We start from the raw sequence: 19,055 nt of genomic DNA, 5'->3' as shown, positions 1-19,055 counted from the left end.
TTTAGCAGTTCTGTTTTTTTGTCAATTTTAACGCGGGAACCTTGATTTTGCGAATTTGATTTTGGGGGGTGTTTGTGGTATAGGTTCCACTGTATCGACACTACGTCATTTAAACTCATCTGTTTTCTGAATAAGTTAGGGGAATAAACGGCCTTTCCAGTCATATAATTGGTTTTACGATAAACGGCTTCATCAGAAAGGTCTGCCCTCAAGCGCATGTGTAACGGTTTTTTTTATGACGAGTAGTGTAGGTTAGTTGTGTTTATCAACACGGTTACGTTTACGCAACATTCATCAAATTTAAAGCTTGGATGCTAAAATAAGTTGCGGAAAGAGTGAATGCATGGGACTTGAATTAAAATAAAACACACTTTGTTGTGTATGGAAAAGAAAAAAATAAAGACAGAAAGAAAGGACATTACTGGGCTTACATTCCATAATTTGCAATTATCTTTTCAAACTACTGAAAACGTATGAAGAAATTCATAGAGGAGAAGCTTTCAAATAATGAAGAGCAGACTGATAAAAACTAGCAATACATGTAACTGAAAAGTTTCTCTGAACACACACACACAGAGACAGACAAACATCCACACAACCAAATGAACAAGTCTCACTTTTTTTTAATTGTTTTAATTGGGTTGGCATTATCTGTATTCAATTCTTTAAACATTTTATCTATCATTCATCTAAAAACTTTGCTCATGATGTCATCATCACAAGGAGAGATGGGGGAGGGGGGAGGAGGTTTGGGGGAAGGGGGGAGGAATAGACGAGAAGGAAGGGAGAAAGAGAAAGAGAGACACCAGAGAAAGGCATCTTAGCGCCTTCACCCAGCGATGAGCACAAGAAGAAAGTCTTCCAACAGTTCATGACCAAAGAAACCTGTACATCAGGGAGGGGGTTACAGCTTGTTAAATTACTTCTTGTTAGACTGGGAGAGAAAGATTCAGAAGGTTTAAGGAAATGGGGGTGGGGGGAAGGGATCGGGGAGAATTCTGGGTAGAGTCAGAGCAACGAAAAGTCGCTTACGTATGTGCACACATTTTTACCTGCTGACTTGACAAGAGAGAACAAAAACAGGGCAAACTTCTTACTTCATGGGGGTGGGTGGAAGGGATCGGGGAGAGTTCTGGGTAGAGTCAGAGCAACGAAAAGTCGCTTACGTATGTACACACATTTTCACCTTCTCACTTCACAAGAGAGAACAAAAACAGGGCAAACTTCTTGCTTCAATTGGGTTTTTTTTCTTTTATACATTACTAAGTCCCATTATCACACATACAAACGACAGACCCAAGTAAATCTGCATGAATAAGAAGTCAATAAATATGACGCTTGAAGTTAATGAGGAGCCAGGGAGGACAGATGATAAAAATTGCAATAAAGTCGGCCAGGGCTGATGCCTGAATTGCTACTGTTACCTTATTCCCTCCCTTATTTAGGGGGCAGATTACCATTGAAATGAATATCTTGAACGCAAACCGCCACACCAATACATTGGCAGGCAGTGCCAGATTAAAGGGGAGCTACCCACTGAAACGTGTGCGTGGTACTGAGTACACCATAAAGGTCACAATGTGTTACGAAATATCCAGCATGCAAGCACCGAAAATAGTTTTATTTTCGTTTCTGCTCCTCAACAGAAAAAGAAGTCACTTTGCAGCACACTCAATAATTAGCCCGTAAATATTGAACTCTGCAGAGACGTACACAACACAGTTATGGTAAGATTAAAAAATGGTCGTCTTTAAGAAAACACGTTATTCACGAAGATAGGAGTAAATTACAAATAATACTTGAAACACCCTGATGCTTTCATGAGGCTCCCAAAATACCAGATGTGTTTTCTGCATAGGTAGAAGATACAAAGTTCAAGATACTGGGATGGAAACATTTACACCATTCTTTGCTGCTGGAGGCTGCTTAAAGGAAATATTAAAAGAAACAAAAAGAAACTATACCTAATATGACCTCAATAAATGAATAAATTTACCTAATTTCATCATTACAATAAATCCCACATCTAACTGAATAAATTATGAAAAGCTTTTACATATTTGTATACAATAAAATAACAGTCTGCATTCAATTCAAAAGGTTCAGACGTTTTAAGGTGTATTTGCTGAATAAAATAACCATCCCTCGCTACCCATGAGAAGAATTTTCGTTTTAGTTGATGCTTCTTTTGAATATCCTAATCTGATCTCTAAAAGAAGCTACATATATATAGCTGGCCTGAGAATAACATCTCGCTCCCCAACGACCAAAAATGGTTATGGGGCTATCTTTATCTTTTTACCTTATAGCTACACTAGCACACATTGCTGAGAAGTACTTCTCCTATACGATCATTTCGGTAACACCAACAACTATTCTATGTCAACAACTTGCAGGCAGGAAGGAATGGCAAAAAAGTTAAACCACCTGGCTTGTTTGCTAGCTTTGGAAATAGATGAGAATCATGCACAATCTCTGTATCCAAGACTGAAAATAACACCTTTGTTCAAAATCACACATGCACACACACACCTCTCAAGCTTGGCACTTTCACTTCTGTCTTTTGTAACTACACAGTATCAAAGTGTAGCTGTCTTCCCTATCGTTTTGCATTCTCCTCTCCCCTCACGTCAGACGAGAAAGATCAAAATCATCCATACACTTTTATCCTGATGAAATCGCAACCAAGTCCACACCTGATTCCATCCAAAGAGTACAGTTCTTTGCATCCAACCTCACACAACCACAGGCCAACAACTTGGCAACAAAAAAAGCTGACGACAAAACAACTACAGAAAATCGAGACTGGTGCAAAACTTCCTATACATAAAATCAACGGAAGAAAACAGCGATTAAAACTGAATGATCAAATGCAACACAATAGTCTCCCTTGATGGCCATAAAGCAAGACTGGAGGGTGCGCCTACGACGGTGAAGTTCTCAAACGGAAAATTTGTGACAGCGAAGATGATGAGCGGCGGATGTGCTTTCTGTACAGTTAGAATATTGCAGCAAGGTCTGGCCACCCCTTATGTACACCTCTGCTAGGGCCTCAAGCATCTTCATACATGTCTCCTAAACTGGCAGTCACAAGTGTCTCTTTATAGAACAATGTACAAGTCTTGCTTCCCTCGCTGTCTCTCTGCACTTATTCAATCACACTCACACACACTCACACACACTCTCTCTCACACTCTTTTTTTTCTCTCTCTGTCTCTCACACTCTCTCTTTCAGACACACATGTACACACACATTTACTCTCTCTCTCCCCCCTCCAAGTAGTTCTCACTCATCTCTTGTTTTTTTTCTCTCCAGTTAATCAAATCTTTCAGTACACATACATGTTTGTCACATTTTGTTAGTATCCTCTCACCACAGGTAACAAAAACAGCACACAGTTCTCTTTCAGTATTTAACCAAGCACTCCCTAAATTCAACACCAAAAATAAGCATTAATTAGTAAAAACAGTGATGATGATGTGTTCTACACAAAACTTCAGAAAAAAAAGTTGAAATGTGTGAAACCAGCTCTGGTTACCCCAACCAACGTGTGCTCGAACATTTTATGTTCAGAACATATAAGCTAATGTGAACTGGCCACAAACTACAGTGGTGAGGCACCCGTTAGAAAGCAAGATAACAATAAACCACTAATAACGTTTTGCTTAGATACACATAAAGGGTTAAATGAAATGAAACTGCTGAAAGTGCCATCTTTCCCTCAACAAACACAAAGCGTTCTGTTCTGGTAAGAAAGAAAATCACACATTCTTCTCTTCTTGCAATGCCCAGAGCTGGAAGCAAACAGTAATCTTGAAAATCTGGCATATAGCGCAAAAAGAGAATGAATGAAAACAAGAGTGCTGAAGGTAATCCCTGATCTACCAGCACTGCTAGTATGACTGGAAATGTATCAAAATAGTCCTTGTTCAAGTTGCTTCTTCCAAGAAACAATAGCACAAGAACTCCAACCAAACTTGATGTCAATTGTTCTTTTCTTACACTGATGTGTAACGCTTCAGGATAAGGGAAAATAGCTTGAAAGGAAAGTAAGTAAAGATCACTTCAGCTATCAACACCTTTACATATCTGTCTTGTGAATAAAGGAAAAAAAGGTACCAGTAATGGACAAGATAAAAATGAAGCTTGGGAGAGGTCTCCTCACATGTCAAATTTACTCGCACTATTGTACACACACTACTCTTCTAGAAACACGCATAAGGAACCTGCTCATTCTCAATGCATGCGCTCACTTGCTCTGAAAACTTGATGAATGATTCTCTTTGATTGTGAATGGTGTGCAATGCATTTTAAGACACAGATATGTACAAAGGAAGAATCGGGAGCTGAGTTTGAAAGGGGGTCACTTTTTACATCCAATCATATACACTCATTGTTTATTCTGTACAATTTTACACGGTTTAGACGGACGCTCTTGCACAAGTTTCTGCAGAGCCCCCTCTCACAGACTGAGTGAACATCTGACAATAAAAAACACTATATATAATACAAAGGTCCCCTAGAACACACATTTTTTTTCCACGAACAGTGCTCCAAATCCTCAACAGAATCTGACCCTTCAAAGTTCAAATCCTTGGACAAGATAAGCGGCTGAAACTGGTGCAGTATCACAAGATAGCAACGCAAAAACCTACCAATAGTACAGTCCTCTGAAATTTGCTTTTCAAACCCATTGACCGAAAAGGCTTCCTACATAGACAATGAGACCTCTGCATAGCTGTTATCAAAGCCCCTGGTAATATAAACTCTGTATCTCTTGAGGGCCTGAAATAAATACTGCAAAGCTTCCTTCTTTTCCATTCCCTTTGCCCGCACAATGAAACTCCAAGCTGGGAATGCAGAGAGGTAGACAACATGACAAACTCAGAATGGCCTTCCTTTTTCTTTAGCAATATCTTAACTTCACAGCTTTTCAGTGGACGCAGAGCACAGTTTTTGCTCTGTGAAGAGAGCACAGGCTGTGACAAGCAAACGTACAGGTTAATTCCTGCTACAGTTTTGCCTGCCACTTTTTAGTTCTCTTCATTTAGCCTCCTGCTGGAATGCTTTACAGACGATTCCAGCTGGAGGCCCCGCAACATACATCAGGGATCCCGAACCAACCTGACTGCCACCTGCCTCAGTTAGGTATCAATCAACCTCAAGCAAACCACAGGTTAACAATATTTTCATTTCATACACTGGACCAAGCTGAGCTTTCTGGTGGACAGGACTTTATTGTGGTTGGCTCTCACGTCTCGCTGAATGACTGCAAAGTCTTGGTGCAACCTCCACTGTCTTGCCTGTAAGGACAGTGTTTGATACCGCCTCTAACAGCCTCCACTGTCTTGCCTGTAAGGACAGTGTTTGATACCGCCTCTAACAGCCCGCACTAACACCCAGTTTGCAGCAGACTTCTCTCAGGGTATTGTGCGCACACCACACAGTTGCTGAAACCACTGAGACAGTCCGAACGTTCAAGGAAACTAAGAGGAGCCACACATCATTCATCACCTGTGTAATGCAACTGTCATTACGTACTACCATGTTTTCAAGTTACGGAAAGTCTGCTAGGTTTTTAACGTTCAGCCACCGTCATAACAAGCACCATAGTGTACTTCTTCACAGCATGACTGTCGGTCCTATACCAGCAAGACTTCAAAAGAAAAAAAGGTTTTTAACTTCCAGCCATCGTCATAGCACATCATATCGTCACACAATGGCTATCTGTCATACACCTCCAAGATTTATTGTAAAAAAAAAAAAAAAAAAAAAAGGAAAAACTATGTAGGCTTGCAGCGATAGAGCATCGTCATCAGTCATATGCCACCTCAAGAGTTAAAAAAAGGACGCAGGTTTTAAACGTTCAGCCACCCTCATAGCTTCATCTCTTACAAAAAGCATCGCCGTCAGTCATATACCACCACAGAGTTACACAAAACAAACAAAAAAGACGCATGTTTTAAACGTTCAGCCAGCCTCATAGCTTCAGCTCGTTGGCGATTTTGGAAGCAATGTTCTTGAAGCCTATGGAGGTGCCTGAGATGCGTTTAAAGCGCACGCCGTTGAGAGAGAGGCGCGGCAGCTTGCACACTTCCATCTCCCACTGCACCAGGCTGTCTGTGTTGGGGTCGCCGTGCACACACAGCAGGAGGAATCGCTCGCGCTGCTCGTAGTCGCAGTTGTTGGAGTCGAGCACCTTGCGGATCTCCTTCATCATGTCGTTGGGGTCCATGGAGGAGGTGGTCTTCATGCTCCACGTGAAGCGCAGCGACCGAGGCTTGTTCATGTCCGGGTCTCGCTCGTTCATCATCGACCTGCACGGATAGAGAGGAAGGGTTTGAATAAGCTGCCACGTCATCTGGGCTAAGGTACACAAAGCAAAAGTGGAAGCCCCCCAAAAGGGCGGGAGCCAACCGCGGGGTCTGATTGGTTGAAATGATCACAAATCTCAATGTCAACCAATCAGACCTAGATACTGTATGCCCTGAAAAATTAAGGCAGAAAGGAAATCGTAGAGTTTTAAGTATACTTTTCTGGCGAGAGGGTATGCAAAGAGAATGCTTAAGCTTAAAGAGCCTGCACTTGAGTGTTGGAAAATTGACTGTTGAGGATCTTTTCCTTCTTCTGAAACAGGACAGCTGTTTTGTCATGCATTTCCTTTGCATGGTTGATTATTTTGCGGGAGTAATATGTTTAGTTTTCATTCATTCCTGTCCAGTGTAAGAAAAGAGCCATTTTAAAGAAAAGAAGTAGCACCATACACAAACTGAAAGATGTGCATTGAGTACAGGATATCTGTGAGATATATGGATACATGCATATTTTGCAGTTGCTTTTACAATCCAAAACCAAACCAAGTTCCATTTGGCAGAAGATATGTATTTTATATGTACATGTACTATGGGGAAATAAATCAAAGCTTCTTTCTTGTTCAAGGTTAGCAGGGTATCCATGTTATTTCTAAGCCAACATATGAATGCATGCATGCAATCCCTCTGTATTGAATATTATTTTGTCCCCGTCTGTCCCCAAACTGTTCATGCTTCCCCATGTGCTGGAACACAGCTGGAGTAAATGTAACGATGACATGACACAGGGGTGTAAACAGTCTAAAGATATTAAATGCGGTTTAGAACGCTGTTCTTTGTTATCCCTTCTAACCGAGCCTTCAGCGATTAGATTCTAATGTTATTCCTTACTTCTCTTAAAACACAGAAGAAATCACACGAGACAAATGTTCCAGACATAATAATGAATATACATAATTATACATGATATAATAAAAAGAATCATGTAATCAAAGGCAGAAAAGGAACAGGATTAATGGAATATGTATCGATTGGACATTGGATTTCCCTTCTTTGAGCCATGTGACGTCAGAGGCCTACAAAACTTTATAATTGGGCGTTTCAGGTTGACCAAAACTTTAAAGGAACTACAAAACACACGTACGTCATGTGTTTGATTGCATGTGTGTGTGCTGTTCAATGTCAAAACAACAACAAAGTCAGTACATGACGTGTGTTTTGTAGTTCCTTTGAAGTTTCGGTCAACCTGAAACGCCCAAATATGAAGCTTATGTGTTTGATTGCATGTGTGTGTGCCCGGGCTCGTTCAATCGTCAAAACAACAACAAAGTCATAGTACCTGAAAGGAATTCGATCGATACATAAATGTTATTTGCGTTTTTGACCAAAATATGACATTTTACACAGATCTCGACAGTCATTGTTCACCTTGATCGCTAGCGCGGTTTCGGAGGAACACTGACTGTCTCCATCTGTGTAAAATGTCATATTTTGGTCAAACACGCAAATAACGTATAATATCTATGTTTTCAAACTTTCCAGTTTCTCATAGGGATGGAGGGTGGGGCAGAAAAATAACAATAACAAGTTGGAGAGACAGAGAAATAACAGAGTGCAAGGATTTGGGTGTGGTAAGAATATTCACAAAGTGCTGCTGAAGGGAAGTCATGGACTGCATGTGCATATGACACATGAATGAAGTGGGCGGGGGGTAACTCTGAACTCAAACATGAATCACTTAACAGACCAATCACAAAACATGGTCACTTATCACAGGTTGAAGACATTGAAACAGAGACTATGTCAATACCAGCTTGCCTTGCCTTGCACTTCTAACGCTGAATTGCATAGCGTCTAATACCTCACCTGAGCTAAAAAATACTCTTCTGGCTACAAGTCAGAGAAAGCTGTTCATCAAATTCTCTAGTTGAAGGCCATGCAACAAAAAGTCACATCTGCGCTATACGTCACAGTTGTTTGCACCCCCTACAGAAGCCTGTAACTTGACTTGTGACGTGAGCGAATAAGTTTTAGAAGCCACCCCCTTCAGCTGGTAACTGCTCACAAGTCATGCATTTCAAAAGCGTTCATGCTTGCAAAGGTTTGGAGCTCTGTCAAACACGGCTAGTTGGCTGGAACTCCAAGCTGATCAAAGCGCTCTGCATGCACGCATGACTAGGACTAGAGCTAACAGGACTAGCATGAGTTTACTGTACGATAAAGATGATTTCATGAGGTATGGCGCCAAAAAAAAATAAGGAAATGAATTGAAACAGAAAACTGGACTAAGAAAATCAGTCTTCTCAGTTTTTAAACGGGAAAAACTGGCCTCAGAGAATCATTTACAGTTTTGAAACTGGACTCGTAGAATCTGTTTCATCTCAGTTTTTAAACCAAAAAAAATGAAACTCAGAGAATCAGTTTCCTCTAGTTTTGGTTCAATAAAACAAAGTCCAGCTCAGCTGAAAACTTCAACAGAAAAGAGGGTCATAGGCTTTTCCACAACGTGTTATCGCACCAATCCCCACATTTTGCGTTTATTTGCTTGACCATACTTTCTAGATCAAGGGTGCATATTTATATCTCTCCCAATGATCATATAGGTTCGCTCCAGACTGTATTTGTATACTGCATGCAGCACAGAGGTCACTGTGGCATCAATTACAAGCTTAACTTTACTGCTCAGCCCCAAAATAGAATCACAGCACAGGAGCATTCACTCTACTGCATCACAGCACTGACAAACAATAGCACTGACAAACAGCATTATGGAAGCCAGGGCTAAAAAGCAAGCTGTTGTGACATGCCTCTGCATATCCTCAGGATATAAGTAAACTTTTTCCATAAATCTGAGAAACATTTCTTCCCATGGTTTATTATCAAGGTACATTTGGAATGTTGTCCACTTTAGCAAGAAAATGTACATCTGTTGTCCACTTTAGCAAGAAAATGTACATCTGAGCAGGTCAAAGATGCAAAAGCGCAAAGTCATGGGGATGGGTGGGCGGGGTCTATATAAGGGCGGGGCCTGTAACTGTAAGGTGGGCGGACTTAGCAGTGTGGGCAGAGATCTGATAAAAATAAAAAAAAGTGGGCGGAGCTCTGATGAAATAAAGTGGGCGGGGCTGTAACAGAAAAGTGGGCGGAGCTCTGATGAAATAAAGTGGGCGGGGCTCTATTAGAATAGTGGGCGGAGCCTTGAGGGGGGGAGAGGGGAAGCATAGTAGGGTACTCACTGAGGATGCCTGGGTCGCCCGGTGGCCGAGGCTGACAGGTGGGGAGAATACTGTAATCCTGATTCAGTTCTGAAAATGGGGGTTCTCACATGTCAATCACTCAAATGCGCCATCTCACACACTGGGGTTAGTTAGCACAGGCACAAACACACACAGAACACTGTAAGCCAGTCATAAAGCACTTTTCTCTCACACACACACCACAAACACTGAGGACACACACGCATCTAGGTAATGACAAAATGTGGTCGGTAGTCAAGAGAAGAGGGAGAACAATAAGGGCTGGGGGTTGGGATGTTGCATTGGAAAAAGATAATGAATGGATATTTGAAACCCATGTAAAGAGCTGTATGTGTGCGTGTGTATGCGTATGTGTGTGTAGGCATGTGTGTGTGTGTAGGTGTGTGTGTCACAGATACATTGCCCTGATAGGCAATAATGATGTATATTATATGAAAATAAAATATATTAGAAATTCAAATTCTTACAATTCTCTCAAGTACCACCACTTCTTGATATTCTTGCAACCATTTACAGCAGAAATGAAATGTGCACAGTATAAGCTTTTGCCAGTAGTGGATTTATATACTTAATCACAGTTCAGAGAGATTTTCAAACAGGAGTGAAGGTTGTAAGCCATGGGTGATATTGCAATGAGAATGCCAAAGGACTAAAATAATAAAGAGTGTAAACTCAGCATACATTTCCACCGCATTATAACAGGCTCTACCGTGCACATGACCAGTATAAACATCTGAACATTGCTGCTGCAGCAAAAATGTACTTAAAAGCTTATCTCCAATAGTAACTGAACACTATGACTGTACACAGGACTGTTATGGGGGTAATATAACAGGTGTGTCCATGCAAGGACAACAAACACTGATGGATGGTTGTGCATGAAAAACATTGTGAATAAAAAAAACCCAGAGGACTGCAAGCTACGAATTCTTTGTTTTCTTTACTTCATATTATCTATCCACTTAGCACAACAAGGGTGATCAAGACATTTCATGCCACGATACCATTTGTTTTCACTTTCAACAGTCTCATAGATTTTTGATCAAGGGGAATGAAACAATGATTCTAGAGATGTTTTTAAGCTAATGTTGAGTTAATGAGTTTGATCAGGAATATTATGTCTATCCATTTAACTCCCCTGACAAACGCAATTCACCTAAAAAGTGATGTGCCAGCCTAATAAATACCAGTACAATTAGCCCAAAGTAGAAAGCAAGAGCTCACATAAGAGTTTTATCACATGGCAATGGTATGAAAAAAAGGTAATTTTTTTTCTCAGATGCAACACAGCGGTACCTGCGATGTGTGGCCTCTCTAATGAGAGGACACCTCCCTATAAAGGACACCTTCTGTTTTCTCTTGTTCTATGATCTCAATCAAATTATACCTGTCATGACAGGCCACCTGCAATGTAGGGCCAGTTTTGGCCGGTCCCCAGGGAGTCCTTTCATCGCAGGTACCACTGTACGGAAATCATGCTAGCATTAGAACATTTCTCAACAAACTTTGGTGCAAGTTAATCAGAAAAATATCAAAACTGGACTGAAATAAAGATGAAACGAAAACCTGAGCTAACACTGTAACAGCTCAGTATTTCTGCAAAACACTTCAAACACAAACAAAACGATACGAATGAAAAGAAACATAGATATGTAAAGTTTAAGTAAAGTTTCATCTTGACATGCACATACAATTATTCTAGTACTCTTCCGGACATTCAAATGTTCTGTGCAGACTAAGTTGTTCACAATTCATATTGTGAAAGGAAGCACCAGGAAGACATTAACATCTATAACTGATATGAAATACCACAGCGCTAATGATCTAGAATCTTGAGCTTCCGACAACAAAGTATGAGACAAGGTCATCGGCTATGAGAAAGCAAGAATATAAATCTACAAGACGAGACTACATATCAAATGAAAGGGACAGTCACATTTTCTTCAAAATTAACTTTCAAAAGTGCTATCACTGCTGGTTTTAACAAACAAAAATTACGTAGAAAAGACAGAGTGGTAGGTGTAATCTATCTAGTATCTTAGAACTTTTCGTCTGGAAACGCACATTTATAAGGTGGAAAACACTTTTTTCAAAGGTATAACAAAAAACTTTCAGTTTCTTGTCATAAACTTATGACCTTTTATCTCACAAATACTGAAAATAAGAAACAAAGAAACACTCTCGTTGGTGAAACTATGTCACACATTTCTTTTTGTCACACATCCGGATATGGTTAAAGCAAACTTATCCTACGGCTGGATGATTCTACAGCAAACTGTTAGAAGTTAAACACAAAAATTGGTGACTGTCTCTTTAATCTGTTAAGTATCCATTTAAATGATTATTTTATACTGCAAACCATGGGTAACACACAAAGCTCAGATATACCCAACAGTAAATTCTAAAGCTTCAAATAAATAATGTGGGAACAAAAAAAAAAAGACAACGCAAAATTACAAACAAGCACAGCATGCCAACATGTAAATACATGTAACTACATGTATTTTTAAAGTTTTCAACAGGAAATTTTTGCATGCTAGCCAATGAACGAAACTGAACGGAGTGATCATTTGATGCAGTTTAATGTACACAGATAGTTATAATATTGCTCATTCTGAACAACCTATCACAGATAGTTATAATATTGCTCATTCTGCACAACCTATTTCTTGCAGAATAAATGCTACTTCAAATCAGTGAAATCAAAGATGCGATCAAAACAATTCTTTTCTTTTCTTTTATGTTGGTTTTGCTTCTGATTTTTTTTTACTTCAAATAAAAAGCGCAAGTCTGTTGTAAGATAAGAAACAGACTGCGATGTAAGAAAACGTGCGCTTAAACTGCAACATGCAAAAATTACCTCTCTAGCTGAAGATTGCTTCTGAAGAGAGAAGTAAAGCTAGCAGGCGAGCGCAGAGACAGACAGAAACACTGGGTACAAACTAAAAACCAGGGACACTCTACAGGCTTTTGTCTCACAGTCTAAATCCTTTTCTTTTGTTCTTTTTATCCCTTATAGTTCTGGTTGTTGAGGGCAGCTATAAAATCAAGACAATTACAGAGTTTTGGGTCCATGTTCTTCATACTTATCACTTGTTCAAATGCACTGCCTGTTGTCCAATATCCTTGTTATATTAACTTTAACATTTACTCATGCACAAATGGACGAAATCTGTCCTGATTTTACCATTCAAATCCTCTCCCTTTTTTCATAAACATTACACTTTAGCTCATGCCATCCCTAGCTTAAAATTGTACACCAAGGCTGGGCAGGGATAGCTAGCGCATACTGACATCTATGACATCTACGCTGGCAGAAGCTATCACCAATATTACCACCTCTTCAACATTGCCACCACACAGAAATGAGCACAGCCAGCCACTTGGCACACAATCACAGTCCACACTAACCAACATACCCAGAGGTTAACAACATGTACTTTCTGTGCCCTAATAACCAACACTCAACAAATGTGTGAGCACCCTCTCGCACCAATCAGTGAACACAATTACGTACGTCAACACACAGCGCTTGGCCCTAATGCCTCATTAGTCTAATTACGTTTCAGGTCAGCCAAAGTAAGCATAAAATTCAAGGGGAAAAAAAGTGTAGACAAAAAATGCACAAGACACCAAAAAACTTGAAAACTCAATACCTCATTCCAGGACTGATTTGAGAAAATGGAAAAGAAAAATTCATATTTTTTAAATTGGAAATATTCAGGTTATAAAAAATAGAAAGAAATATTATGAATGACTGAAAAGTCAAAAATGAACCTCTCCTAAGAGTTATTGTATTTGTGTAGACAAGTCAATTTAATACGCACATACACGTTTCTCATCTATACATGTACATCTGTATCACATATCTTATGTTACCTCATTAGCAGAAGTATGTTAGTGTAATGAAATTCATGCACCAATGTTATAGGGTCAAAAAAGTTTGATTCCTAAATTTCACATTTTTGTAAAGGGACAGCAAAGCATAATCTAGAGAAAATCAATGTTACAAAAAGTTTGCGTAGAGAGGGAGGGCACAATGTCAAGAAATTCAATATCAGTATGGTACAACATCGAAAGCTCTGTAGCTTTACACATTCATATCTCTGTCAACCTAGCTAGGATTTTACTAAAAGCTGTCATACATGAACTGCTTAATAAGCTGACAGACAAGAATAGTTTAATCTTTCTGCTTCAAATATGTACTATCAGTATCACACATTATTTCCTGAATGCTGTGAATGTCCCAAAGCACAAACTGCAGTTAATCATAGCACCCTCAGAATCATGCTTCACAGACAGCTCATAAAGAAGATAACCAGAAAGACTCAGAAACACTCCCATATTCAAAAAACACACACAAACCCCCTTCACCAAAGACAGACAAGTGTCCTCACCTGCGACTGAACTTCTGTGTGATTCTGTTGAAAAAGGAGGGTCGGCCTCCCCCCGGCCCCATGGCGGAGGTGTCGACGGTGTGGGAGGGGGCACCGCCGGGGCCGTTGTATGGACTTTGGACCTGGCGCCGAGTGTCTTTCCCATGGAATGTGTTGCGAGCTACCGTGCCTCGCTGCAAGTTGGCACCTTTAGAGCTGGGGGAGACAGCCAGAGACTTGCCTGGTGCCGTCCTGCAAGAAAGCACACAGTATGTGTATGCTATCACACGCTGCAAGTCACTTCAAATGCCTTTTATGACTGCTTACACCACCAGACTTGATTTGATGTATCAACACATTGTTCCCCTCAGTCACTGTGTTTCTGTATAACCTAAATTTGCCTAGGAAACTGTTTAAGATGTGGTTGCTGAGACTACCCTCTTGCACAGATCAAAGAGGACAGTTCCCAGCTTATGCGTTGTTTTCCTTCTTCAGCAGGCTGGGATGTAGTACTAAAAAGCTATGCTCAAAGTCCTGAAAGAATCCTCCATAGTAATACCGTGGTACCTGTGATGAAAGGACACCCTGGGGACCAGCTGAAAGTGTCCCTACATTGCAGGTGGTCTGTCATGACAGGTATAATTTGTTAAAAATAATAGTCAAAGTGACTGCATGTGGGTTTTTTTTACTGGGAGGTGTCCTCTCATTGGAGGGGTCTCACATTGCAGCTACCACTATAGGATGATAGAGTGCTTCAAATACACAGGCATGGGAATTGAAAAAAGTAAAAAAGGCTGAACATTTGTAAGTAATATCAAATTTGATGGCGCGAAGCGTCTAGCCTTACTTAACTCATTCGCTGCGCGTCGGAACTGGAATTCCGACACCTGTGTTTAGCGTTGGCTGCGTGCCGGCACTTGAGTTCCGACGGATATCACGAATTTTTAACGGTGTAAACGGTCCTGCTGACCAAGGGAAACAACCCCTGCAATGAACTTCTATCTGTCTACAGTGGTACCATTCACTGTAAACAGTTCCTTCCCTTAAATTGTTGGGATTAATAAAAATTTTGTTGACGGTGTGCGACCCACGTGTTTTGACTTTTCCAAGATGGCGGATCGTTCTGCTGAGACGTAGTAACTTGAAAAGAGTGCTAGAACGTGTTATTCAGTACGGTTCTGATCTTGACCTCAGTGATGATGATAGTGGAGATGATATTTTAGATTCTGGTGACGATTTTGTGCCAATGGACGATCATTTGGGTGATGATTCGGGCAATGCAAGTGTCGATCATGACATTGTGTATGATGAACCCATGACGTAGAAAGTTTTTTTGTTTTGCTTCAAATTGGATATTTTGCGTGGATATGAAGACAACAAAAGGTATGTACTTTCAAATGTTTCATATATTTTCTAAAAGAGTAAGTTTCAAACTTTGCAAAAACATAAGGTATGTAAGGTTATCTTGTGTTGTTGATTTTTAATATTTTTTTCAAAATGGCTCTAAATCGCGCGTTGGCAGGGAACACAGGGGAAATTTAGCTGCGCAGCGAATGAGTTAAAGGGGTCCGGCATTTTTTTCTCTCCAAAGAACCCAAAATAGTGCAATTTGGTGTCATCTGAGCTCCAAGTTTGCCATTAAATTCAGTTTTCAGAACCATTTAAGCCTCCTCCATTTATTTTTCAGCGGAACAACAACAAAATAATCGGCGGAAATTTGCCTTTCGGCGGACAATTCCCATGCCTGAATATAAGGCCATGCTAGTCCAGCCAGGAGAGAAAGAAACAATTACACCCAGCAAGAACCTGGTCACTAAAAACTATTCAATTCCGCTTAAAGAGCACAGCGGAACCCCTTTTACAAGACCTCACAAAAATCTGAAACAAGAAGGGCAAAGCCCATACGACTCACATGCTTTACACATTTTTCCTACCAAAATACATGTGACCTTGACCCAAGGTCAAGGTCATCCAAGGTCATGCAGCACAAAGCTGTTAATTCAAGACATAGGAAGTACAATGGTGCTTATTGGCTCTTTCTACCATGAGATATGGTCACTTTTAGTGGTTCACTACCTTATTTTGGTCACATTTCATAAGGGTCAAAGTGACCTTGACCTTGATCATATGTGACCAAATGTGTCTCATGATGAAAGCATAACATGTGCCCCACATAATTTTTAAGTTTGAAACAGTTATCTTCCATAGTTCAGGGTCAAGGTCACTTCAAAATATGTATACAATCCAACTTTGAAGAGCTCCTGTGACCTTGACCTTGAAGCAAGGTAAACCAAACTGGTATCAAAAGGTGGGGCTTACTTTGCCCTATATATCATATATAGGTGAGGTATTGAATCTCAAAAACTTCAGAGAAAATGGGAAAAATGTGAAAAATAGCTGGTTTTTAGGCAACATTTATGGCCCCTGCGACCTTGACCTTGAAGCAAGGTCAAGATGCTATGTATGTTTTTTGGGGCCTTGTCATCATACACCATCTTGCCAAATTTGGTACTGATAGACTGAATAGTGTCCAAGAAATATCCAACGTTAAAGTTTTCCGGACGGACGGACGTCCGGACGGACGGACGGACGGACGGACGGACGGACGGACGACTCGGGTGAGTACATAGACTCACTTTTGCTTCGCATGTGAGTCAAAAATAAGGTCTTAACCCCTTCACTGCCCACCCCGTATGTAATACGTGGTCATTTTCGGTTTGTCCTACGCCCATAACCGTATCTCATACGTGGGATTTGTGTCAACAACATTTCAGGACATTTCTGAAAACTAAATGGGAGGTAACCACTGTCCAAGTACTTGTAGGGGTTCTAAACACATTTCTTTCCCATAGACCGTTCGGATAATGCTGTTATACTGTGGCAGTGAAGGGGTTAAAATGGAGTGAATCATAAAATGTGGGTCAGTTTACAGAGGATATACACAGAAAACCTGAGAAAACAGGGTATTTTATGGGGGATTCCACTGATTTTCATCTAAAGCCAGTAAGAAGTGAGAGACTTACGTGGGCCTGTACTCAGCGTCACCGCTGGTGAGGGGTGGCAAGTCAGTGACACGCGATGATTGCGACATGCTGGCAGACTTGGCGTGACCCTTGGGTCGTGCTGCAGGTGCTGACGTCACATCCGACGTGGCGCTGGTAGAGTTTGGTAAATGACTGAAACACAAGAGACACAGGTATCAGTTGGATTGCAAACTCGGCTTGAACACTTTGGCAAATGACTGAAAGACAGAAAAAAGCATTACTTTTCAATCAGGACTTCAAGTTTTTGGGCTGACTAAACAGTCCCAAGCGCTACAAGAATATTTTCCTGCAACAGAAAGAAAGTTGAGAGTTGGACTTTAAATTAAAAAGCAATTTACTGTTCGAAATCCACTTTCCCTGTGCCTCTTTCACTGCCCAAAAGATTACTTCTTCCTGAACAAAACACCAAAGAAAACAATCATCAATCAAACACCACACATGCAACGACGACAACAGCTCACCCTCACCTTCTGATATCCTGGCCATTAGTACAAAACATTCACAAATCAAACACCACACATATACGACGACAACAGCTCTCCCTCACCTTCTGATATCCTGGCCATTAGTACAAAACATTCACAAATCAAACACCACACATATACGACGACAACAGCTCTCCCTCACCTTCTGATATCCTGGCCATTAGTACAAAACATTCACAAATCAAACACCACACATATACGAGGACAACAGCTCTTCCCCACCAGACATGGGATTCCGAAAAAGTGATGATTAAGGAAAAAGAAGGTGGGGGTCTGGGGGCCGCAGAAGGCCCCCAGTAGGGTCCAGGGGCAACACCCCTGGTCGGGGTCTGGCTGAAGGTTTTTCGTGTTTTAGACACACAAAAATGGCCCTGAAATGCATATTTCAGCTTAATCATAGCCCCCCCCCCCCCCCCCTTTTCTCTTCCTTCCCATGTTTCTCAAATTAATGTTACGCTAAGACTCTAAATAAGGAGGAGAAAGAGAGAGAAAGAGAGAGAGAGAGAGAGAGAGAGAGAGAGAGAGAGAGAGAGAGGCGGGGGTGGGGGGGGGGGGGGGGTGGTGGTGGCGTGTGACGGTGTGGTTTCAATGTTCTTACCTTGTCGGTGCCAAACGACCCCAGTGACCGATTACCCGACTGGGTTTTCAGGATAGTCAGGTGCTTGTTGTTTTTCAAGTGGCTTTTGAGGGCAGTCTTTCCATTGGAGCCGTAGTTGATAACATTAACATCGTTGCACAAAGTGCACTGAGCTTTTCCCGGCAAGTTGATTTTAGCAAAAGCATCGCCAACTTTCAGTTTCAAGTCTTGTGTCTTCTGGCCTTTCTCGTATTTCCAGCTCAATGATACAACTTCATCGAGCCAGTCGAATCTCCAGAGATTTTTCTTGTACTTCTGCTGGTCAATTTCCCGGGCTAGAACGGTTTCGTCTCGCTTTAGCTTCCTCATCATTTTGGCAGGTGGCTCGAAGCGATGTAAAAATGGCGCCGAATCATTCTCATACGGTATGCTTATACTGAATCCCCGATAGCTACGTTGAAACGGTGACTGTAGGAGACAAAGAGCGCGTTCCCATACGGATCGACCAGCAACAGTCTGACCGTTTTAGGAACCAACCGTTCAAGAATAGTATGGAATGGAGCGTCGCGATCAGCGGACCGGCCGAAAAACTTGGGTCTATACCTACATATACCCCAAAATTTTCTCAGCAGATTTGCACGAATCTCAAGAATGATCCCTGAAGCCTAAACATTTACGGAATTCCGTAAATTTACGGAAGAATCCCATGTCTGCTCACCTTCTGATATCCTGGCCATTAGTACAGAACATTCACAAATCAAACACCACACATACAGCCTGTTCCAAAAGAAACGCAACCAACCTGTTTCCAAAATCAAAGTGCAAAATTTATTTCGCAAATAATATTTCATGAAGTTACATATTTCATTTTTGGTACATTTCCAAATCACAACATGTGGAACAAAACAGGTTTAACAATAAAAGTGGAAAACAATGACAATTGAAGCAAAATTTATGTCCCTTTTCTGACGCAGCTGTCTTTTCTGCGTTTAATAACGGATGTG

The 19,055-nt window shown here is 40.9% G+C and overlaps 1 protein-coding gene across 24 annotated transcripts in view; it reads right to left on the bottom strand.

Annotated features, from left to right (window-relative positions):
* Positions 1-613: 613 nt before the first annotated feature.
* Positions 614-19,055, bottom strand: part of LOC138953803 (MAP/microtubule affinity-regulating kinase 3-like) — a 51,994-nt gene continuing 33,552 nt past the window's right edge. For 19 of the 24 annotated variants that reach the window (XM_070325710.1, XM_070325728.1, XM_070325735.1 and 16 more), the window contains 6 exons: positions 16,969-17,121; positions 13,967-14,197; positions 13,226-13,237; positions 10,957-11,031; positions 9,549-9,617; positions 614-6,318 (listed from right to left, as the gene is read on the bottom strand). In XM_070325710.1, coding sequence (XP_070181811.1) covers positions 5,982-6,318; positions 9,549-9,617; positions 10,957-11,031; positions 13,226-13,237; positions 13,967-14,197; positions 16,969-17,121 — 877 coding nt within the window. In that variant the 3' untranslated portion in view covers positions 614-5,981. The remainder of the gene's footprint in view (positions 6,319-9,548; positions 9,618-10,956; positions 11,032-13,225; positions 13,238-13,966; positions 14,198-16,968; positions 17,122-19,055) is intronic. The other 5 variants (XM_070325716.1, XM_070325712.1, XM_070325732.1 and 2 more) reach the window with 5 other exon arrangements.

This window comes from Littorina saxatilis, linkage group LG17 (genome assembly GCF_037325665.1).
Source record: "Littorina saxatilis isolate snail1 linkage group LG17, US_GU_Lsax_2.0, whole genome shotgun sequence".
NCBI lineage: Eukaryota > Metazoa > Mollusca > Gastropoda > Littorinimorpha > Littorinidae > Littorina > Littorina saxatilis.
Note: the sequence above shows the minus strand (reverse complement) of the source record. Positions and strands in the feature narration are given on the sequence as shown.